Here is an 18,158-nt window from a genome sequence, read left to right as displayed (position 1 = left end):
TATTAGTTTTGATATACAAATAAAAAATGTCTGGCCCTTTCAGGGTACTTTAATGATCATAAGGACGATATTACACCATTATTGGAGAATAATATTTTCTTTGTAACTGGGAATATCTTCCTTGCTTGTTAGTTCTTTTATATATAATAAATATATAATTTCAATAGTGATTTATTCTTTATAGTAAATAATTGGGATGTTTTATAGTTAAATAGTTCATAATAGTTATAATATTTACCATTTGTGAATTTCCTTATGTGTATAGGTATTTGGTTTGTAATCAACAATTTTTAGGGAATACATCTGGCTAATTTTTTTTTGTGTTAGCACTGAGTAACTTTTGTTCACAATTTTGTTTTCCATTTGTCTCCCAAATAGGAGGAGCTCTTACAGCGTCATCAGCATGAGGCAGCTTCACTCTACGCCATTCAGAAACTAGAATGGGAACTCAAGCTTCAAGAACTCAAGCAATGGGATTCCAAGAGCCCTCCTCAGGTCCACTCAAGCCATGTACCCATCGTGGAAGTCAACAGAGACTTTGACCTGTTGCCTGCGTGACGTCCCAATCGCTTCACCCAAACCATGAACGGTCTATGGGCATGTTTGAGGTATCCAGGGCAGCAGGTCCCAAGCAGGCTTTAGCGTATCGCATCACTAGAATTACTTTTCTCAATATAGGATCCACGAGTGGGCCCAACAATGCCACCAACCTCTTGTAAAGAGAGGATGGTTCACCGTTGAGGTCTACAGCCATCCTTTCTTCTTTCCAGCTTGACAACACAGTATACCAATGTAGACATTTCATTATAAACCTAACATCTCATGGGTCATCGTAACGAGCATACATTGATTCGAAGATCGTGTGGTTGCATCGTATCCACCAAAACTAAGGCTTGTTACAGGACTTCATGCAGCAAAATAACCGGATTGACATCATTTGAACCTGGCGCTGTCAGAGTCCCATCATTCTAAATTGTTCTGGGGAGCGTTTCATCAGTATTTTCATCCAACAAGTTGTCAGATCTGACATCTTTCCATGAATTTGATTGGCTGAGAGGCACTGTTCCTATGGTAACTGTCGGATAAAATGGGACTTGTCGGATAAAACGTCCGACAAGTCCTTTCATGAAACGCCCCCCTGTTTGAGCAAATTGTTTGGCCTCTTCCATCATGACAACTATTTTATTTCTCTACCTTTAGGCTAGTTTGAGCCTGAGGGACTTGTTCCCTTTTGAAGTACCGGGGCCCTGTAACATCAAAAGATACAATCAACTGTACATGGAATTATATCCATTAGTCTATGGCAGTCCATGTACAGATATTGTAATCAATTGTAAATATTGATTGTATAGTTTTATGTTGCATGGTCCTGTTGTACTTAATCACTGACTGTAGGTAATGTAAAAGCCAAATATTTTGAGGTTGACATTTTTAGACCAGTTTCACAAACCTGTCATGAGCTCTTTACATGCCATCGAATTGCGTGTAAATGTAAACGATGGTGAAGTGTTATCTTTCATGGAGAATTTAATACCTATATCATATAATAATAATATAGGATTTGTAACGCACATATATCCACCTTGTGAGGTGCTCATGGTGCTCCTATATTACCCTGGCTAAGCTAGTTTACCGATCCCGGTGCTCACAGCTTTTTGAGGAATTACTTCCTGCCAGTACCCATTTCACTCACCTGGGATGAGTGCAGCACAATGTGGGAAAGTTTCTTGCTGAAGGAAAACACACCATGGCTGGGAATTGAACCCAAGTCCCTCAGATTGAAAGACGACAGTCTTAATCACAACGTCCCCACCTATCTATTGATGTCAGTCAAATTGAGTGGAATGAATTTATATGACCAATCAGTGTATACTTGTTATGTTTTTTTTTTTTTTCCTCATCTGGTAAAATGATTATCTCCTAATCCTGGACCGAAAGTGCAGAATCTGTCAACGAAATGTAATGTTTTGTGATCAATCTAATTGGATGGTACAGAATAAATAGCTGATACCCAAGTATAAGTATTTTACAGGGATTTCCATTGCTTTTCATCAAATTGTAATCCATCTTCCTTGTAAGGTCAAGACTCTAAAACATGCTTTTCTTTAGGTTTTCCAAGAAGATAGACTTATGACAGTTTTGTGAAGCACCATTGTGTTGGATGTTTACAAACATTCTCATATCTAAATTTATTGTTGTCAGTTGATGAATGAGAGGCTATATCTGTCTCCCATTCCCTCCCTATATAATGCATCATACATGTCTTTTAAGTGTAATATTTTCTGCTTAGTCCCATTAGTGCATTTTTATTCATGAATATGGTTAAGAATATCAAGCAGCTGACTTTAGATTTAAAAAAAATAAGGTATGTTTGTAGTGATACAACTCTTGTATATTTTGGGGGCATTGTTTTGAGATTCATATTCATTTGTTTATCGCCATACAACATGCCCTTTAATGCAATATCTGCATCAGTTTTTACTAATAGTGTGAAAATATTCACAAGTGTGATAAGATTCTATAAGAAAAGTGATAGAATGTTGTATTAGTATTATGGGAGTCGAGGACCAACAGAGATCAGAGTTTAATAGGTAACTGTATCGTTGGTCTACGAGTAAATGAACAATAGTTCCTCCGACCACACATGGACAAAACCTGTTTGTCTCTCTTGAGTGGTAATGCTACGTCGGTTACAACATATATGCTGGCTGTGTCTAAAATGTTTGATTATGAAACTACCAAAAGATCCACCCCAGCTTGGATAAAAACTGCTTTATGCAATTCAAATTTGTATTATGCACACATGAAGACAGAAGTTCCGCATAGGACCTGTCAGATACGCAGTAATTATCTGGTCTTAATTTTTAATTCTAATCAATGTACAAGTTTTGGCTTTTACTTTTCTCTGTGTGGTCGACTCTGAGAGCACTGCTTCGGGTTCTAGAGCTCCTTGCAGTTTTGAACGGGTTCTGAGGCCGTGGTGGCACATTGTAAGTACGTGTTAAGAAGTGAAGACTCGGAGGGATTGGGGCCATTAGCACATGGATGCATCAAAAGTAGCCTCTTTGACGCAGCCATGGCTAAACGTTTCCATTTTGAAGTTTATTGATTTTGGTTTGTACTTCGGAGAGTGAGGTCAGCCGTCATTCTGTCAGTACAAAGCCAGCGTTGTAAATATATTATCTCCTGTACATAACGGAACTGAAGCTGTACATATCTTTATTTTTTTCGTCACTATGAAAAATTCTCTCCGGTGTGATGAGCAGTCCGGGTATACCTTATTGGCCTGTGGCTCAATCAAAGAGTCCTCTCTGTGATTTGTTGGAGAGAGGAGGGAATGGAGAGCATCTATGCTAATGTGAAATCTTGTGTTTCTATATTGTACTGTCTGTCGTGTATTCAGTGATCAGTTAAGTGAAGGTATCCTCTGCTTGACATTTCTTATAATATTGCCGACTTGTGTATGGCACCAACTATCGTAGCTCGTGCGTAAACTACAGAAGTTCAATCTTATCATGGAGTTAGCCCTTTGAGGTCAGATGCAATGTGTATTAAATCCTAATCCAGTGTTATACATCAGTATAGACAATGCTAAACATTAATAGAGTGGTCAGTGTCTATAACTTTCACTATTCCGTAAGATTAATGTAGTCATTTAGCTGCATTGCGAGTCAACTTTGTGAACATCCATGTTAGAGGCTGCACCATTTAATGTTCTATAGCCATGGTAACCATTCCTAATATCAAGTAAGAATGTTTTATTAAGGTTATCTTACAATATATTCAACGTAGTGAAAGGTGAAATATTTCCCTCTTTTTTCATCTTGATTACAAATCAAAAGGTTCCATAATGATAGGGTTTTATTATGCTACATGGAATTTAAAGACCGGATGGTCTCACCGTCAGATTTCCATACATAAATGTCAAAGGCATTCAGAATTCAGGTAGCAAGATGGCCATAAAAATGCTAGAATGTCCATTTCAGACTGTAAATACCGATTATTTGAGGTTTGAAATATTAAGTCATTTCGAATTAAAAATTTGCATTGGAATTTGAAGCGTTGTTGATTTACACTTGACTTTGGATCAATTTTTCAAGTTGACAGTTTGAATGGATTGGATAAGATAATTCACAATTTAATTTCTTAAAACAAAAGTTGGCATCAGTTCAGTAATGTTCGAAATGTTGAGTTAATTAGATTACCCTTGTAATTTTTGGCTGACTCAAAATTACAATTTGTTCACTGCTTTTAAATTTGATTTAATACCGGTTCATCAATGTTCTGTGTTTTGCATCAGCAATCACCGTTTGGTATGCGTTCATTAACATGTTGAATTTTCTCTTCTGCAAAAACAAAATTTGAAAGTTTGTTGTTAGTTTTCACCTTGTTACTGAGTTTGACACTATTTGATGTTAAATTTTGGAGTTTATGAGTGAATGATTGTCCTCCGTGTTCCACTAGTATTTTGTCTGTATTGTTTGATATTGCTTTTTGTTCCGAGTCTTGATTTTGAGGTTAAAGAATTAAAGAAAATAATAGATAGGGAGGGGGTAACAGCACAGATTAGGATTGTAATTGAAAATAAATTTCAAAGATACCATTATTTAAACAAACTTTGATCAGTAGTAGTACATACCCCCATCTATGTATAGTATCTTCATGAAAGATAAGTTTTAAATTGTCAAAATGACAGATCAGGATTGTAACTGAAAATAAATTTCAAAGATACCATTAACTTGTCATTAATAGTTGACAATCCTGCAACTATACCATCCCTCATGATAAAACATAACATATAGGTTCAATTTGATAATTATTAACACTAGTTTAAAGTGCAGATTTTCGGTAATCAGTTTTGAATATACAGAGTAAACAACCAATGATTATTCGATTTATTATTTTCTTTGATTTTACACAGTTACAAAGTATATCAAATACTAAACACAGGAGGGTATTCATTTCAAGCTATTAAACTACAACATCATATGATATCTCATATCGATTGGAATTTCAGCTCACATTGTACACAGTTGTCATCTGTTGATTAAATGGATTGTTTTATGCCACTCTAGTATAAATGCATACGTTCATATGAACTCAGAATTCTCTCGGCTACATACATGAAGACAAAAATGGATTTACCCTATTCATAATCCTAATCCTTGTGATTTCAATATATGTACTAGTTCTTTGCACCCATTTGTGCCTTTGTGTGCAGATGTAGTCAATTATCAACAATCAATTTAAAAAAAAATCAGTGGTTATATTTGATGTGTATAACAAGTTGACTTGTAAATCCGACTGTATTCTCATCTTACATAATGTGATTTACAGTGGACACTCTATGGCGGCAGCAAAGTTGATAACAAGTTTCTTGTTGGAAATTTTTCTCATGAATAAAATGTAGAAAAAAGTGATATTATTCTTTCTTTCCACTTTATGTTAATTTGTGTGTCTGTGTTTTGGGCTGTTTTTTTTTATTGCCTCGAGATCAGAAAGGAGAGAAGAAAACGAGACAGGGTCTGAGGGAGGGACGGATGAGTTGGATGGCAGAGATGGGGCAAAGAGATGGTGGAAGAGAAGGGGGAAAGAGAGAGGTGGGAGAGAGAGAGAGAATAGAGGGAAGGATAGAAGGAGGTCTGGGCAGGAGAAAAGAGTGGAAATTGAAAATAAAAATCTTAAAATGGCCAAATCAAGAACAAATGAGAGATATACTGAAAAGAGTGGAAATTGAAAATACAAATCTTATAATGGCCAAGCCAAGAACAACAAATGAGTGAGATTGATCAATGATAGTGTACAGTTGAATGAAACGGTGAAAATTCAAATAAAATCAAATGGAACTAAGGTAAATTAATAAAAAAATGTTTGGTCTTTAATGAAACTATGGAAGCAATTATTTATGCATAAAAATAACCATTTTAACTAGCTATCAGATGTCACAATATTAACTTCAATTTTCCTTATTTATTTATTTATTTTTCCTTTTATTCATAAAAATATTAAGTTTTATACCCCCAGAAATTAAACCATGGAATAACTCTCTATATTAAGGTCATCTTGGGTGAAACTCTCCCTTCTTTAGAGCTCTGAAGCATAAAATATTTGACTTTCATAATATAGAAAAATATAAAACAAATGTAATATAAGAATTTTGTAAATGACAGACTATAATCAAATTATACATCATTATCCTCTAGAACATGCAAATTTAATATAAGTATAATTTTTAATATCGTCTTGTATTCTTTATAGAAACTAAACTACTATTTATATACTCACTTAAACTAATATATTTTCTATACTTGATTTTCAAAAGACATCCAAAAATAACTTGTTGATGCTTTATAAATGTCTTTTTTTTTTTTTTTTTGCTTTTTTTTTTTTTTCCGCATACATTCGTAATTCCGAAGCTTCGTTATTCCGAAGGTTCGTATTTCCGAAGGTTCTTAATTCCGAAGGTTCGTTAGTCCGAAAACGAAATGAGGTTCGTAATTCCGAAGGTTCGTTAGTCCGAAAACAAAGTGAGGTTCGTAATTCCGAAGGTTCGTTAATCCGAAAAAGAAATGAGGTTCGTAATTCCGAAGGTTCGTTTGTCCGAAAACTAAATGATTAACTAACCTTATTTCGTTTTCGGACTAACGAACCTTCGGAACAATGAACCTTATTTCGTTTTCGGATAAACGAACCTTCGGAACAATGAACCTTATTTCGTTTTCTAATTAACGGACCTTCGGAACATTGAACCTTATTTCGTTTTCGGATTATCGAACCTTCGGAATAACGAACCTTCGGAATAAAGCCACAAATGTTCGGATTAACGAACCCTTTTACGTTTTCGGATTAACGAACATCGAGGTATAGGCAATTTGCGTGTTTCGGAATTACGAACCTTCGGAATAAAAAACATTCGGAATTACGAAGTGTAACCAAAATTCTATGGGCTGGATGAATATGGAGAGCTAGATTGAATGTCTGTTGATATACTAGTAGATGGTGCTAGTACATACAGAATACAAATTGATTTCATTTATGACTTTTATAGAAAGTAATTGAAATTGTAATTGAAAAAAGGAATTGGTAATTGTAATTGAAAAAATATAATATAATTGAAAAGTAATTGTAATTGAAAATTTCTTCAATTACATAATTGTAATTGAAGAAAGTAATTGAGCCCAAAATTTGATTTGCCGTCAATCAAAATTTAATGGACATGCGGAATTGAGTAAATGAGATGGACGATTTAGTCAACGTATGCCAACTACGTATGTCTGTGCTAAACCTATGGGGAGCCAAAAATTCAAAAAAAAAAAAATATATATATATATATATATATATATTTTGTGAAAGAAATGGATGAAGAGAACAATGGTAGGCGTAGCTTAAATCAAGGTTCCCCAGAGCTAACTGCCCTTTTGAAAAATTGGCAATGCCGAATAAATGTCTCTGCCGGGAATCGAACCCGGGCCCCCAGCATTGAACGCCGGTGCCTTAACCACTAGACCACAGAGACATTGTGACTTGCACGTGATAATGATTATGCAATATCCCTCATCAATAAATGGAGGTATATCATAACAAAATATGATTTTTTTTAATACGACTTTGTTCAATAATTATGATTATCTGATCGCTTCAACGACTAATTAATCGATTTGCAAATTGGTCTAATTTATTTCAGTTTCAGTTGTTAGAATCGGGGTTAGAATAGATCCTTCTTATGCAATTTCGTCGGCAGTATCAACTTTCTGTTCGTAAACTTCTACCGTGACGTCTGTACCATCAACAAGCTTTCCATCGTCCGTGTTTGTTGCTGCCTCCTGGCCCGACGATGCACCAAGCACTGCTTTGTCATACGATGGTGGCTCATCGGCAACCATTGCGTTCTCCGCTTCTTGGCTGCCCTCTGCCTCCGCCGTGGTTCTCAGTGATGTTTTCTTGTCACCGTTTTCGACGTCGTTGTCGCGATGGTCCGGGGAGAGTGGCTCCTTGTCCTCGGCTCTCTGCGGGAGGATTAATCTACCAGACCATGCGGTGATAAGGCCGTAGAGGACGACGACGACGACGAAGAATCCAAGAACTCCGATCGAGATCCAAAGGCCGGTGAAGTTGAAGATGATTTCGCCTTCAGCTTCCATTGTCGTCAGTGCTGTATTTCAGATAAAGTTATGGAAAGAACAATAGGAATCATGTGGGATAGGCCAGTATACAAAACAAATATAATTTTATAAAACATCCCCGGAAAACATCCTTGTTTAAGTGTAAAAACTATACATAAAAATATAACTTAGGTCTACGAAAGGAAAAAGGGGGAAATAATTTTACTTATTTTTTATATTCATAAATAAATCTCTGTCGTCAAGACATTAATGTTTTATGAATATGTTTTAAGCTATATTTCTTCTTCATCATGATCGTTAATAAATAGAAGCTGCAGCTTTGATATTGTCAGAATAAGCACGTAAAATTGAATAGTTCATTGTTATTACACCCCCCCCCCTCCATTTCCTTTGCAATTCAGGGAGGGGGGTAAACAAATTGGAAGCCAAAAGGTGTGGCCTCTTACATTCTTTATATTTGCTCGTCAACATGCTTCGATAACAAAGGAAACCCAAAAGTCAAGTTGAATAGTTCTATAGAATTTATATTTCCTATTCCCATAATACTTCGGCATGATTTTTTTAGATAACTGTAATTAGGTTTTCCGGCACGCACGATCGACACATCCGTGAACTTGACTTGTCAATCCTCATTATATATACTTTTAACAAACAGGTAAATGGTGGTATGAATTGTATTTTAGTAATTACGACCTCCATTACTTGGGAAATGGGCCTGTATGTGAAATGAATCATATCGAAAGTTTATATACACCACTCGATAAGTACCACTGTATAAAATCATTCTTACTTGTCATCATAGCTGCTGTTGAAATGTTCGTCGCCATCGTGATTGTTTCGGGATCTTCAGAGGGAAAGAAAGAAATTCAAACTCATTGAAAATAAATCGCAAATGTAAGAAAACAATCATTTTGCCCCCTAAAAATGTTTTCTTTTTGGGGGAGGGGGACTCAGGACCCCACTCGCTGCGTACGGCAATCGAATAAATACTATAGTAATAGTAAACAAAGTATTCAACTCTTCGTAGTTTACAGTAAATTAAACATACATGAGTAAGAAAAAAATGTGAGAAGAATCAACAATCTAATTAATGAAAACTATATCTCGGCAATAAACCAGCATATCAACTCGCATAATATTCTAATCAATGTGTCTCTTATATATCAAGTAATGAAAGGTATATATAATCATGCCCCCGGAAGAAGTAGGGAGGGGTATACCCCTATGCGTCTGTGGGGAGAGAAAAAAATATAAATATTTACTTAAGAATATAGTATATAAGAGTAGAAAAATTACACAGACTCTATATCTTTACAAAAGAGTAGAGAATCAAGCGTAAGACCTTAACAAGCGTAGGATGTATACTTACCCTTCACTATACTGTAACACTGAAAAAAAAAAACTTTTGATTGAACCAAGTCCTTGTGAAGTGTTTGCAGTTCTGTCTAGGCTCTGCTATTTCAGTTTTGCAGACGGGTTCACAAGTTTCCCTTGTTTCAAACAACCTCCTGGTATATAAATGTATCACCTCATCATAACCATGAAAACATCATAGAATCGCTTCTGTAAGATACTAGTAGGCTTATCTATCAGCTGTCAACTACGGTAATCATAAACTCCGGGATTAAACTAGAATGGATGACTGCATATTGATTTCAGAGAGTGCAGAGACGTATACAAGACTGCAGAGAGGTGTATATTGCATACCCGTTCTGATAACTTCAAAAGTATACTGGAGTTGTATTTATTCATCGATCCGTGCATGGGCTGGAGTTTCAATAGAAAAGGTTGAGGTTAGATGGCACAGAGCAAACAACTCATGGCATAAAATAACCATAAACAGACGAGATCTGTTGTGCAGGTGAGGAAAAGGAAAAAAAAAAAACACTATAGTATGCGATTGACAATAATATATATAAATGCATTTTGATAATAGCATAATTTTTGCCTTTAGATATTAACTTTTAAATGTTATATTTGAATCTTTCTGTTGTAAATTCCTACTTAATTTGTAATTTTCACTGTTTACATTTCACTTTAAAATTTTAACTTTTCACTGTTCGCCTGCTTTACGATATCTTTTTACTCAGTTGTATTTTATCACTTTTCAGTTTTACTTTTTAATATAACTTTCACATTTCCTCTTTCCTTTCCACTTTTCTATATCCTAGCTTTCTTTTAACTCTTCACTTTTCCTATGTCACTTTTTATTATTTAGTTTTCAATTATACCTTTTTTGCTTCCTTTGGATTTTCACTACTCGCTTTTCACCTTTATTTTTTTGCAATCCACTTTAAATCTCTTACTTAAACTTTTTTTTTAGTATGTAATGTTCACGCTATTTTTTTCTTTACCAGTTTCATTCTTTACCTTTCCACTTATCAACTTTTCATTCCTCACTCTTTACTCTTTCATTTTTTTGGTTCACTTTCCATGTTACACTCACCCTCCTCTTAATTTTGACTTTTAACCTTTTACTTACGTTTCACACTTAACTTTTACCTTTTCACTCTTCGCTTTTCATTATATAACGTTGTTTTTACTTTGCCTTCGCTATTTACTGAGAGTGTAACATAATTTTAACTTTTCTGCCTATTTGATTTTTCACTTTACACTTTCCTTTCACCTATAACACTTTTTATTTTTTATTATTCGTTTTACTTTTAAACTTTTACTTTACTTTTATTAATGTGCTTTTATCACTTTTCACTTTATTATTATTATTATTATTATTACTATTATCATTATTTTACATATGAGATAGTATTGCGATCGCTTTTATCCGCTTTCAATTTACCTGTCAACTTAAAAAACCCTTACATTTTTTTTAAACTTTAACTTCTTCACTTTTCTTCTTCCGTTTATCTTTTTGAATAGTTTTTCTTATTTATTTTTTTTTATTGCTATTTTTTTTGCTTTTGGTATTTTTTTTTTGCTATTCACATGTTTTCGGTAGACATTTGCATTTTGATAATAGCAGAATTTTTGCCTTTAGATATTCACTTTTAACTGTTATATTTGTATCTTTCTGCTGTAAATTCTTACTTAATTTGTAATTTTCACTGTTTACATTTCATATTCTAAATTTCAGTTTCACTGTTCGCCTGCTTTTACGATTTTTACTTGTACCTTTTTTCACTTTTAAGTTTTACATTTTAATATAACTTATCACTTTTCCACTTTCCTTTCCCCTTTTCTCTTCCCTTTTCCTTTTAACTCTTCATCTTTCGTATATGTCACTTTTTATTTTTTTTAGTTTCCAATTATACCTTTTTTGCTTCCTTTGGATTTTCACTTTTCGCTTTTCACCTTTTATTTTCTCGCAATCCAATTTGAATCTTAAACTTTTTTGTTAGAATTTAATGTTCACACTTTAATTTCTTCTTTACCATTTTCATTCTTTACCTTTCCACTTATCAACTTTTCACTCTTCACTCTTTACTCTTTCTTATTTTGGTTCAATTTCCATGTTACACTCACCCTTCAATTAATTGTGACTTTTCACCTTTTACTTACGTTTCACACTTAACTTTTACCTTTTCACTCTTCGCTTTTCATTATATAACGTTGTTTTTACTTTGCCTTCGCTATTTGAGAGTGTAACATAATTTTAACTTTTCTGCCTATTTGATTTTTCACTTTACACCTTCCTTTCACCTATAACACTTTTTATTTTTCATTATTCGTTTTACTTTTAAACTTCTACTTTACTTTTATTAATGTGCTTTTATCACTTTTCACTTTTCACTTTATTATTATTATTATTACTATTATCATTATTTTACATTTGAGATAGTATTGTGATCGCTTTTATCCGCTTTCATTTTACTTGTCAACTTAAAAAAACCCCGAAAAAACCCTTACATTTTTTTTTTAACTTTAACTTCTTCACTTTTCTTCTTCCGTTTATCTTTTTGAATAGTTTTTCTTATTCATTTTTATTGCTATTTTTTTTTGCTTTTGGTTTTTTTTTTGCTATTCACATGTTTTCGCTAGACATTTGTCACTCTACACTTTTTTTTTACCTTTTCACCCTCTCTTTCCCTTTTTTCCTTTTTTTATTTTTTTATTTTTTAAAAACTTTATATTACAAAAAAAAAAAAAAAAAAAAAAAAAAAAAAAACTCGAAAATACTAACAGGTACCGTATCTTTCGCTCGATCATCGCGCGCTGACTGCGCTTTTTATCTCAAGATGGCGGCCGCCACGTCCTCTGAAAGAGTTGGAGGATCAGTCGAAAATTTGACAGAAATAAGTGAAATCCAAACTGCTCTTGTGAAACTCTCAAAGGAAGAGGTGAGAACTGTGAGAAGTGCGAATTTAATGATATGTTTGTGTGTGTGTTCAAGTTAGTGTATGGAACTTCAAATTCGAGTTAGTCTTTTGATTTTGCCAACAATCAACATTCCCTGGCCGGCAAATGGCCGGGGTCTGGGAAGTAGCTCCGCCGCTGGTGCCGGGGCTTGCTGCTGCGAAGGCCGGGCGTTTTGCCTGTGATTTTCATACGAGCATGTATGATGTAATGCTCGTATGGGTGGGGTCCGAGCGTGATATAGCCTGTAGGGGCGAATGGCTGTTCAGCGGCGTTCACACGCATCGACACTTGAAGTTGAATGTGCAATGTGCTACATGTATGTCAAATGAGAGGCGGGTGCTCTCGAATTGTGGCCGCAAACATTGGCAAAATGGCGATACATTGATTTAACAATTTTTATTAAAGGTGAAGTCCACCTCAGAAAAATATCGATTTGAATCAATAGAGAAAAATCAGACAAGCACAATGCTGAAAATTTCATCAAAATCGGATGTAAAATAAAAAAGTTACGATTTTTCAAAGTTTCACTTATTTTTAACAAAATAGTTATATGAACGAGCCAGTTACATCCAAATGAGAGAGTCGATGATGTCATTCACTCACTATTTCTTTTGTTTTTTATTGTTTGAATTATACAATATTTCAAAATTCTGCAAGAATCTTCATTCTGCAAGAAATCTTCAGGATTGAAGGAAGCAGACTACAAAGAAGAAGAAGAAGAAGAAGTTTTATGAATTTGATGATTAGGACCTCCTTGCCTGAAGCACAAAATGATAAAATAATGGAATTCCACGTGTTCAGGGAGGAATGAAACTTCATTTCACATGACAATGACGAGAAAATAAAAATATTTCATATTTCATATAATAAAATACAAAAGAAATAGTGAGTGAGTGATGTCATCAGTTCCTCATTTGCATACCGACCGAGATATGCATATAACTGTTTTGTGAAATGAAGCGAAACTTTAAAATGCCATAACTTTCTTATTTTACATCCGATTTTGATGAAATTTTCAGTGTTATGCTTGTTGAATTTTTCTCTTTTTATTCAAATCAAGTTTTTGTTGGGGTAGACTTGTCCTTTAAATATTAATTTAAGATACATGTAGACGTTGAAATTAAACATTGCAATTAAAAGTAGCTAGTACTAGTAGAAAAACATATTCAACGAACATTGCATTGATGTTAATTTCATTTTGTGAAAAGACATTTTAGAACAAAAAATATTGCAGAAAAGCTTGACATTTTGAATTGTGGGCAGGTAACTCGTCATAATCAGTAGAGGCACACAGCCAATATAGGAGACTCTCTCCAATAGGGGAGACAATCTCCCACATTGGAGACTTGGTTTGCAAAAGGACAAAAGAAACAACGCCAACAAAAGCATGATTTTTTCCACCCAAAATTTTGTCTCACTGAGGTCAGAAGAGGCAATTATAGTAAATTGCACTGTTAGAGCCTTTCATAGAGCATACTTTCATTCAGCATAAGTGAACAGAAGAAATCGAAAGGATTTCTCCAGCAGGAAACATCTGTCAAGGGATCATCAAGCTTGTTACTCCAATTAGATCCTAGCATGATGTTAGAGAATGCAGGAAGGATCTTGATCTGGATTCTAAAGCCCCCATCACACTTATTCTGAATCAAGCAGAATTGGCCTGAATGAAAGGACTATTGTTCGACCACCAGTCGGTCATTTAAATCTACTTCGAACACCGTTCGAAAATACCTCTCGAATGTTTTGAACATGAAAAGACATTTTAGAACAAAAAATATTGCAGAAAAGCTTGACATTTTGAATTGTGGGCAGGTAACTCTTCATAATCATGATAATCTATTAGTATTTGTCAATTTTTAACTGCAGTACAATGGCAATGGCAATGTCAATAAAATGTTTAAGTTCAACTTGTCATGAAGTTGTGTAATACTGTGTATCTCACTCTGTGAGATTTCAAAAGACCACTTGTGATTTTCAAAATTAAGCATTGTATTCTGACCGATTTTATCTGATGATCTCACCTTACAAACGTGAAAAAGGGCAGAAGCATACAAATAATGTGAGAGGATGAAATTTAAATAATTTTGATTTTATAAAATCTATGTCAATGGTAACATCTCAGAATAAGGTATATCGCTAATCAGAACCACAATGCATTATGGGATTGTAAAAGGGGCCTTTGCGCACACGCACTAGCGGACAGTTCGCAGTGCGCGTGCGCAGAACTAGCGAATTGCCCCATTTGCGAACCCATAATGCATCTGAGTTCTGATTAGCGATATACCCTATAGACTAGAACAATCTAAATGTTTCAGTGTTTAAAAAAAGTCAGAATCATGCATTTATAGGTTGTGTAGATCTATGTCTATTCATTGAATCAATATCGCACACCTCTCTAATTCAATTGCTATTAAGGTTCCTGTCTTAGAATCACCATTCGTATTGGAAGTCTGTCATTGTGTACGATGGATGCGTAAGTGACTGCATTTACTTGCTTGCCCAACTGCAGTAGTATGAATCCATGTGAATAGCAGAGAATACCACTTGTTATGCTTAGAGCCTGATTTCCTTGCATTTGCTTTTGATGCACAGTGCTTCAAGTAGATTTTCTTGATTTTGGAGTGAGGGATGGAGGAGAAGCGTTGTGTCATTTCATTCAAGAATCCAATGGCATCTATTGGGTGGTCAGAAAAGCTGTAGTGGAGCTGGATGAAGTTGAAGGGCAGTGTTCAGCAGGTACAGTTGAATCATTATCTGGCACACTGGTAGTGCTTGGTTCTCCAGTTGCCGGTGGGCCCAATGAGGGGTTCACGGTCTTGTCTTCCTGATCACCTGATCCTCCTGTTTGGCTGACCATGAATCGAACAGCAGCTGTTGTACTTCCAGGGAAGGTTTCCACTGGAGTGTGTAGTACTCTGTGATTAATGTGAACATGACATCCACATGTTGTAGTGACCCTGTTCCTCCAAATGACCTTGCTGAGATGCCCCTCGAAGTTGCCGATGCTTGTGCCGTTTATACATGTATAGTGTTAATGATCCTTAGCAAGTTTCCAAGCTCCTTTGATCAGTATGCACCACGGTCTGCTCACCAGTTGCTGTATGTTGGTACACCTGCTTGAAAGACCTCGTATGCTTCACGGTGAAGTGGTGGTAACCACAGTCATTGAGTGATGAGTAGCACCTCTTTCCATCCGTGTATTTTGTGGTCCCCTTTTCAATGTGGCGCTCGATGAGAGGGGTCAGTATCGACAGGGTAGAGGACAATGCAGTTACTGGCTCTCTCCACCATCCCCAGAATCCACACCTTCTGACCTCTCGGATCACCATGGTTATATTTGCAGTAATGTCCAAACAGGCTCTTGTTGATTTCTACATGACCTCAAAGCTTTATCTCTCCTCTAGGTGGTTGACAAGTCTCAGTATTCAGTCCTGGGTCTCGTAACACAAAGGTTAGCGATTAATCGTATGCTTGATTTTAACGATTGATCGTACATTGTAGTCGATGGAATAATCGTAGAAAAAAGTTCTACGATCATTGCTAAGCTTTGTGTTACGGGACCCAGGAGTAAATTGGCCTAGTCCTCCAATGTTCTCCTATAATTCATACCAACTTAAATCGCAAGCAGCACCCATTCAATACATCCTGAATATGAAATTAATTTTTCCACATTTGTAAAATAGTTTCATTAAAATCATTACAGTACATTATAACAAAATACTAGCAATGCACAATATACATTAAAAAAAAAATCAGAGATATAAAGAAAACACCAACAAAAACAATACCAAATAAAAAAAGACTAAATATGGAATGGGGGGGGGGGGAGCAAGGAAGGTGTAGATATGATAATGTCTAAAAACAACAATTTAGGGCCAGGTTTCTACATCTTGGATTGATGTTATGATTTTCTTTTTCTGTTTTCTGCTTGTAGTGTTCACAGGAGCAAAATACCTTCACTTCCTGTTAGGAACCTTTGGATATAGAGTGGTGAATATTACTGTATTGGGTAGCTTTTGTTAATGCCTCCATGTAATACTACCCTGGCATCTCCGCACTTTTAATTATTTTTTCTTATATTGGTTGGCGACAAGCTTGTAATGCCTTAAACTCTCGATGCATGGAGAGGCAATTACAGTAAATTGCACTGTTAGAGCCTTTCATAGAGCGTACTTTCATTCAGCATAAGTGAACAGAAGAAATCGAAAGGATTTCTCCAGCAGGAAACATCTGTCAAGGGATCACCAAGCTTGTTACTCCAATTAGATCCTGGCATGATGTTAGAGAATGCAGGAAGGATCTTGATCTGGATTCTTACAGCTCAACACTCCTGAGGCGGAACGCAAGTCAGGGTGACTTACCTGATCAATAATGCAGGTTGGAAGAAAGTTTCCAATAGCATCTTATTTTGCATAAATTATGTAATACTCTTCACCCATTTGTCAACAAGGGTTTACAGCCACTCTTCACCCATTTGTCAACAAGGGTTTACAGCCACTCTTCACCCATTTGTCAACAAGGGTTTACAGCCACTCTTCACCCATTTGTCAACAAGGGTTTACAGCCACTCTTCACCCATTGGTCAACAAGGGTTTACAGCCACAAATTTCTAGTCCAGGGGTGTTTCACTTCACCTAGAATCAATAATAATGAGGTCTTCCATCAAGGTATTCGTATCTCCTAGTACAAACATTCCAGGAATACAGGGTATGGTTTCTCCCACATTCAAAAACATTGAGCAGACCTGTGAAATGTCAAAAACCTGCTCAATTCCTCCACATCCAATGAGCTCTCCCCACTCTGAAAACACTTCTGGTTTTCAGTTAAGTTAGGTTCAATTTATTGTTGCAAAGTTATGAAAATATTTCTTACACTCAAAATAGCAAAAATATTTATATTAAATTTTATTTCATTTACACAAATTTGTTACACAAAGAATATTAATACATTGATTAATACACATTACATTTATGCAATGTACACCAACACATGCATACATTTGGAAAATTCATTTTGACAGTTTTATGTTCGTATTGTTGTATACAGACATACATACATACATTTATGTGCAAAAGCACACTCAACCATACACCTATACATTGATTGATACACATTACCTGTAATTTGTATATGTATACCAATACATACATTTGGAAAATTTCATCTCAACAGTTATTGTGATCATATTGTCTTACATATTTATACATATGTACATAAATATACATATAGAAGCATACTTATTCACCCACAGTGACCATTGTGTATGACCTCAGAGTAATTGTGTAATTCTACTAATTTGATTTTGTTTCAATTACTCTTTCAGCAATCAGTTACAGATGAAATTGATATGTTACTGGATCATCATGGCCATCTTGAGGCTAAAATGAACTCCTTGCATAGAATGGGGTACGTATATCGGTCAAGGCTTGATTAGACTTGGTACGGCAAGTGTCAGCAACAATCTCTGCCACATTTTGTAGAAAGCCAGTGTAGAATAGGAGGTTACCAATGTGTATAAGAAGGGTACAGGTCATTTTGTATATTGTACAACGCCTACTTTGCTAGTTGTACGCAAGCAAATTGGAGACTGAGTGTCAAACATTCGTAACATTGCACACACGATGTACCATCCAAAATGTACCGTCCAAATAGTACCGTTGCACAGCTTTAGGAGGTGACGTCACAATACGATTTAATTCATTGCGCTCAGTAAAAATGAAG

The 18,158-nt window shown here is 35.3% G+C and overlaps 3 protein-coding genes across 3 annotated transcripts in view; 2 read left to right on the top strand and 1 right to left on the bottom strand.

The window, feature by feature from the left end:
• The window catches only part of LOC129254003 (ankyrin repeat domain-containing protein 12-like), a 34,064-nt gene extending 28,644 nt beyond the window's left edge, over nucleotides 1–5,420 (top strand). Inside the window, exon 12 of the mRNA XM_054892447.2 lies at nucleotides 379–5,420. Within this exon, the coding sequence (XP_054748422.2) occupies nucleotides 379–558 (180 nt within the window). The 3' untranslated portion in view covers nucleotides 559–5,420. The remainder of the gene's footprint in view (nucleotides 1–378) is intronic.
• A 2,202-nt stretch (nucleotides 5,421–7,622) lies between these two features.
• Nucleotides 7,623–9,585, bottom strand: LOC129270764 (uncharacterized). Its single transcript, XM_054908091.2, has 3 exons — nucleotides 9,493–9,585; nucleotides 8,914–8,967; nucleotides 7,623–8,152 (listed from the first exon to the last, which is right to left on the bottom strand). Exons 2-3 carry the CDS (start codon nucleotides 8,948–8,950, stop codon nucleotides 7,722–7,724), a joined length of 468 nt encoding a protein of 155 aa, XP_054764066.2. The 5' UTR covers nucleotides 8,951–8,967; nucleotides 9,493–9,585; the 3' UTR covers nucleotides 7,623–7,721.
• A 2,702-nt stretch (nucleotides 9,586–12,287) lies between these two features.
• Nucleotides 12,288–18,158, top strand: part of LOC129277871 (conserved oligomeric Golgi complex subunit 4-like) — a 28,552-nt gene continuing 22,681 nt past the window's right edge. The window contains exons 1-2 of the mRNA XM_064095129.1: nucleotides 12,288–12,418; nucleotides 17,761–17,843. Coding sequence (XP_063951199.1) covers nucleotides 12,317–12,418; nucleotides 17,761–17,843 — 185 coding nt within the window. The 5' untranslated portion in view covers nucleotides 12,288–12,316. The remainder of the gene's footprint in view (nucleotides 12,419–17,760; nucleotides 17,844–18,158) is intronic.

The sequence above is a fragment of the Lytechinus pictus genome, chromosome 2, assembly GCF_037042905.1.
Source record: "Lytechinus pictus isolate F3 Inbred chromosome 2, Lp3.0, whole genome shotgun sequence".
In the NCBI taxonomy this organism is placed as follows: Eukaryota; Metazoa; Echinodermata; class Echinoidea; order Temnopleuroida; family Toxopneustidae; genus Lytechinus; species Lytechinus pictus.
Note: the sequence above shows the minus strand (reverse complement) of the source record. Positions and strands in the feature narration are given on the sequence as shown.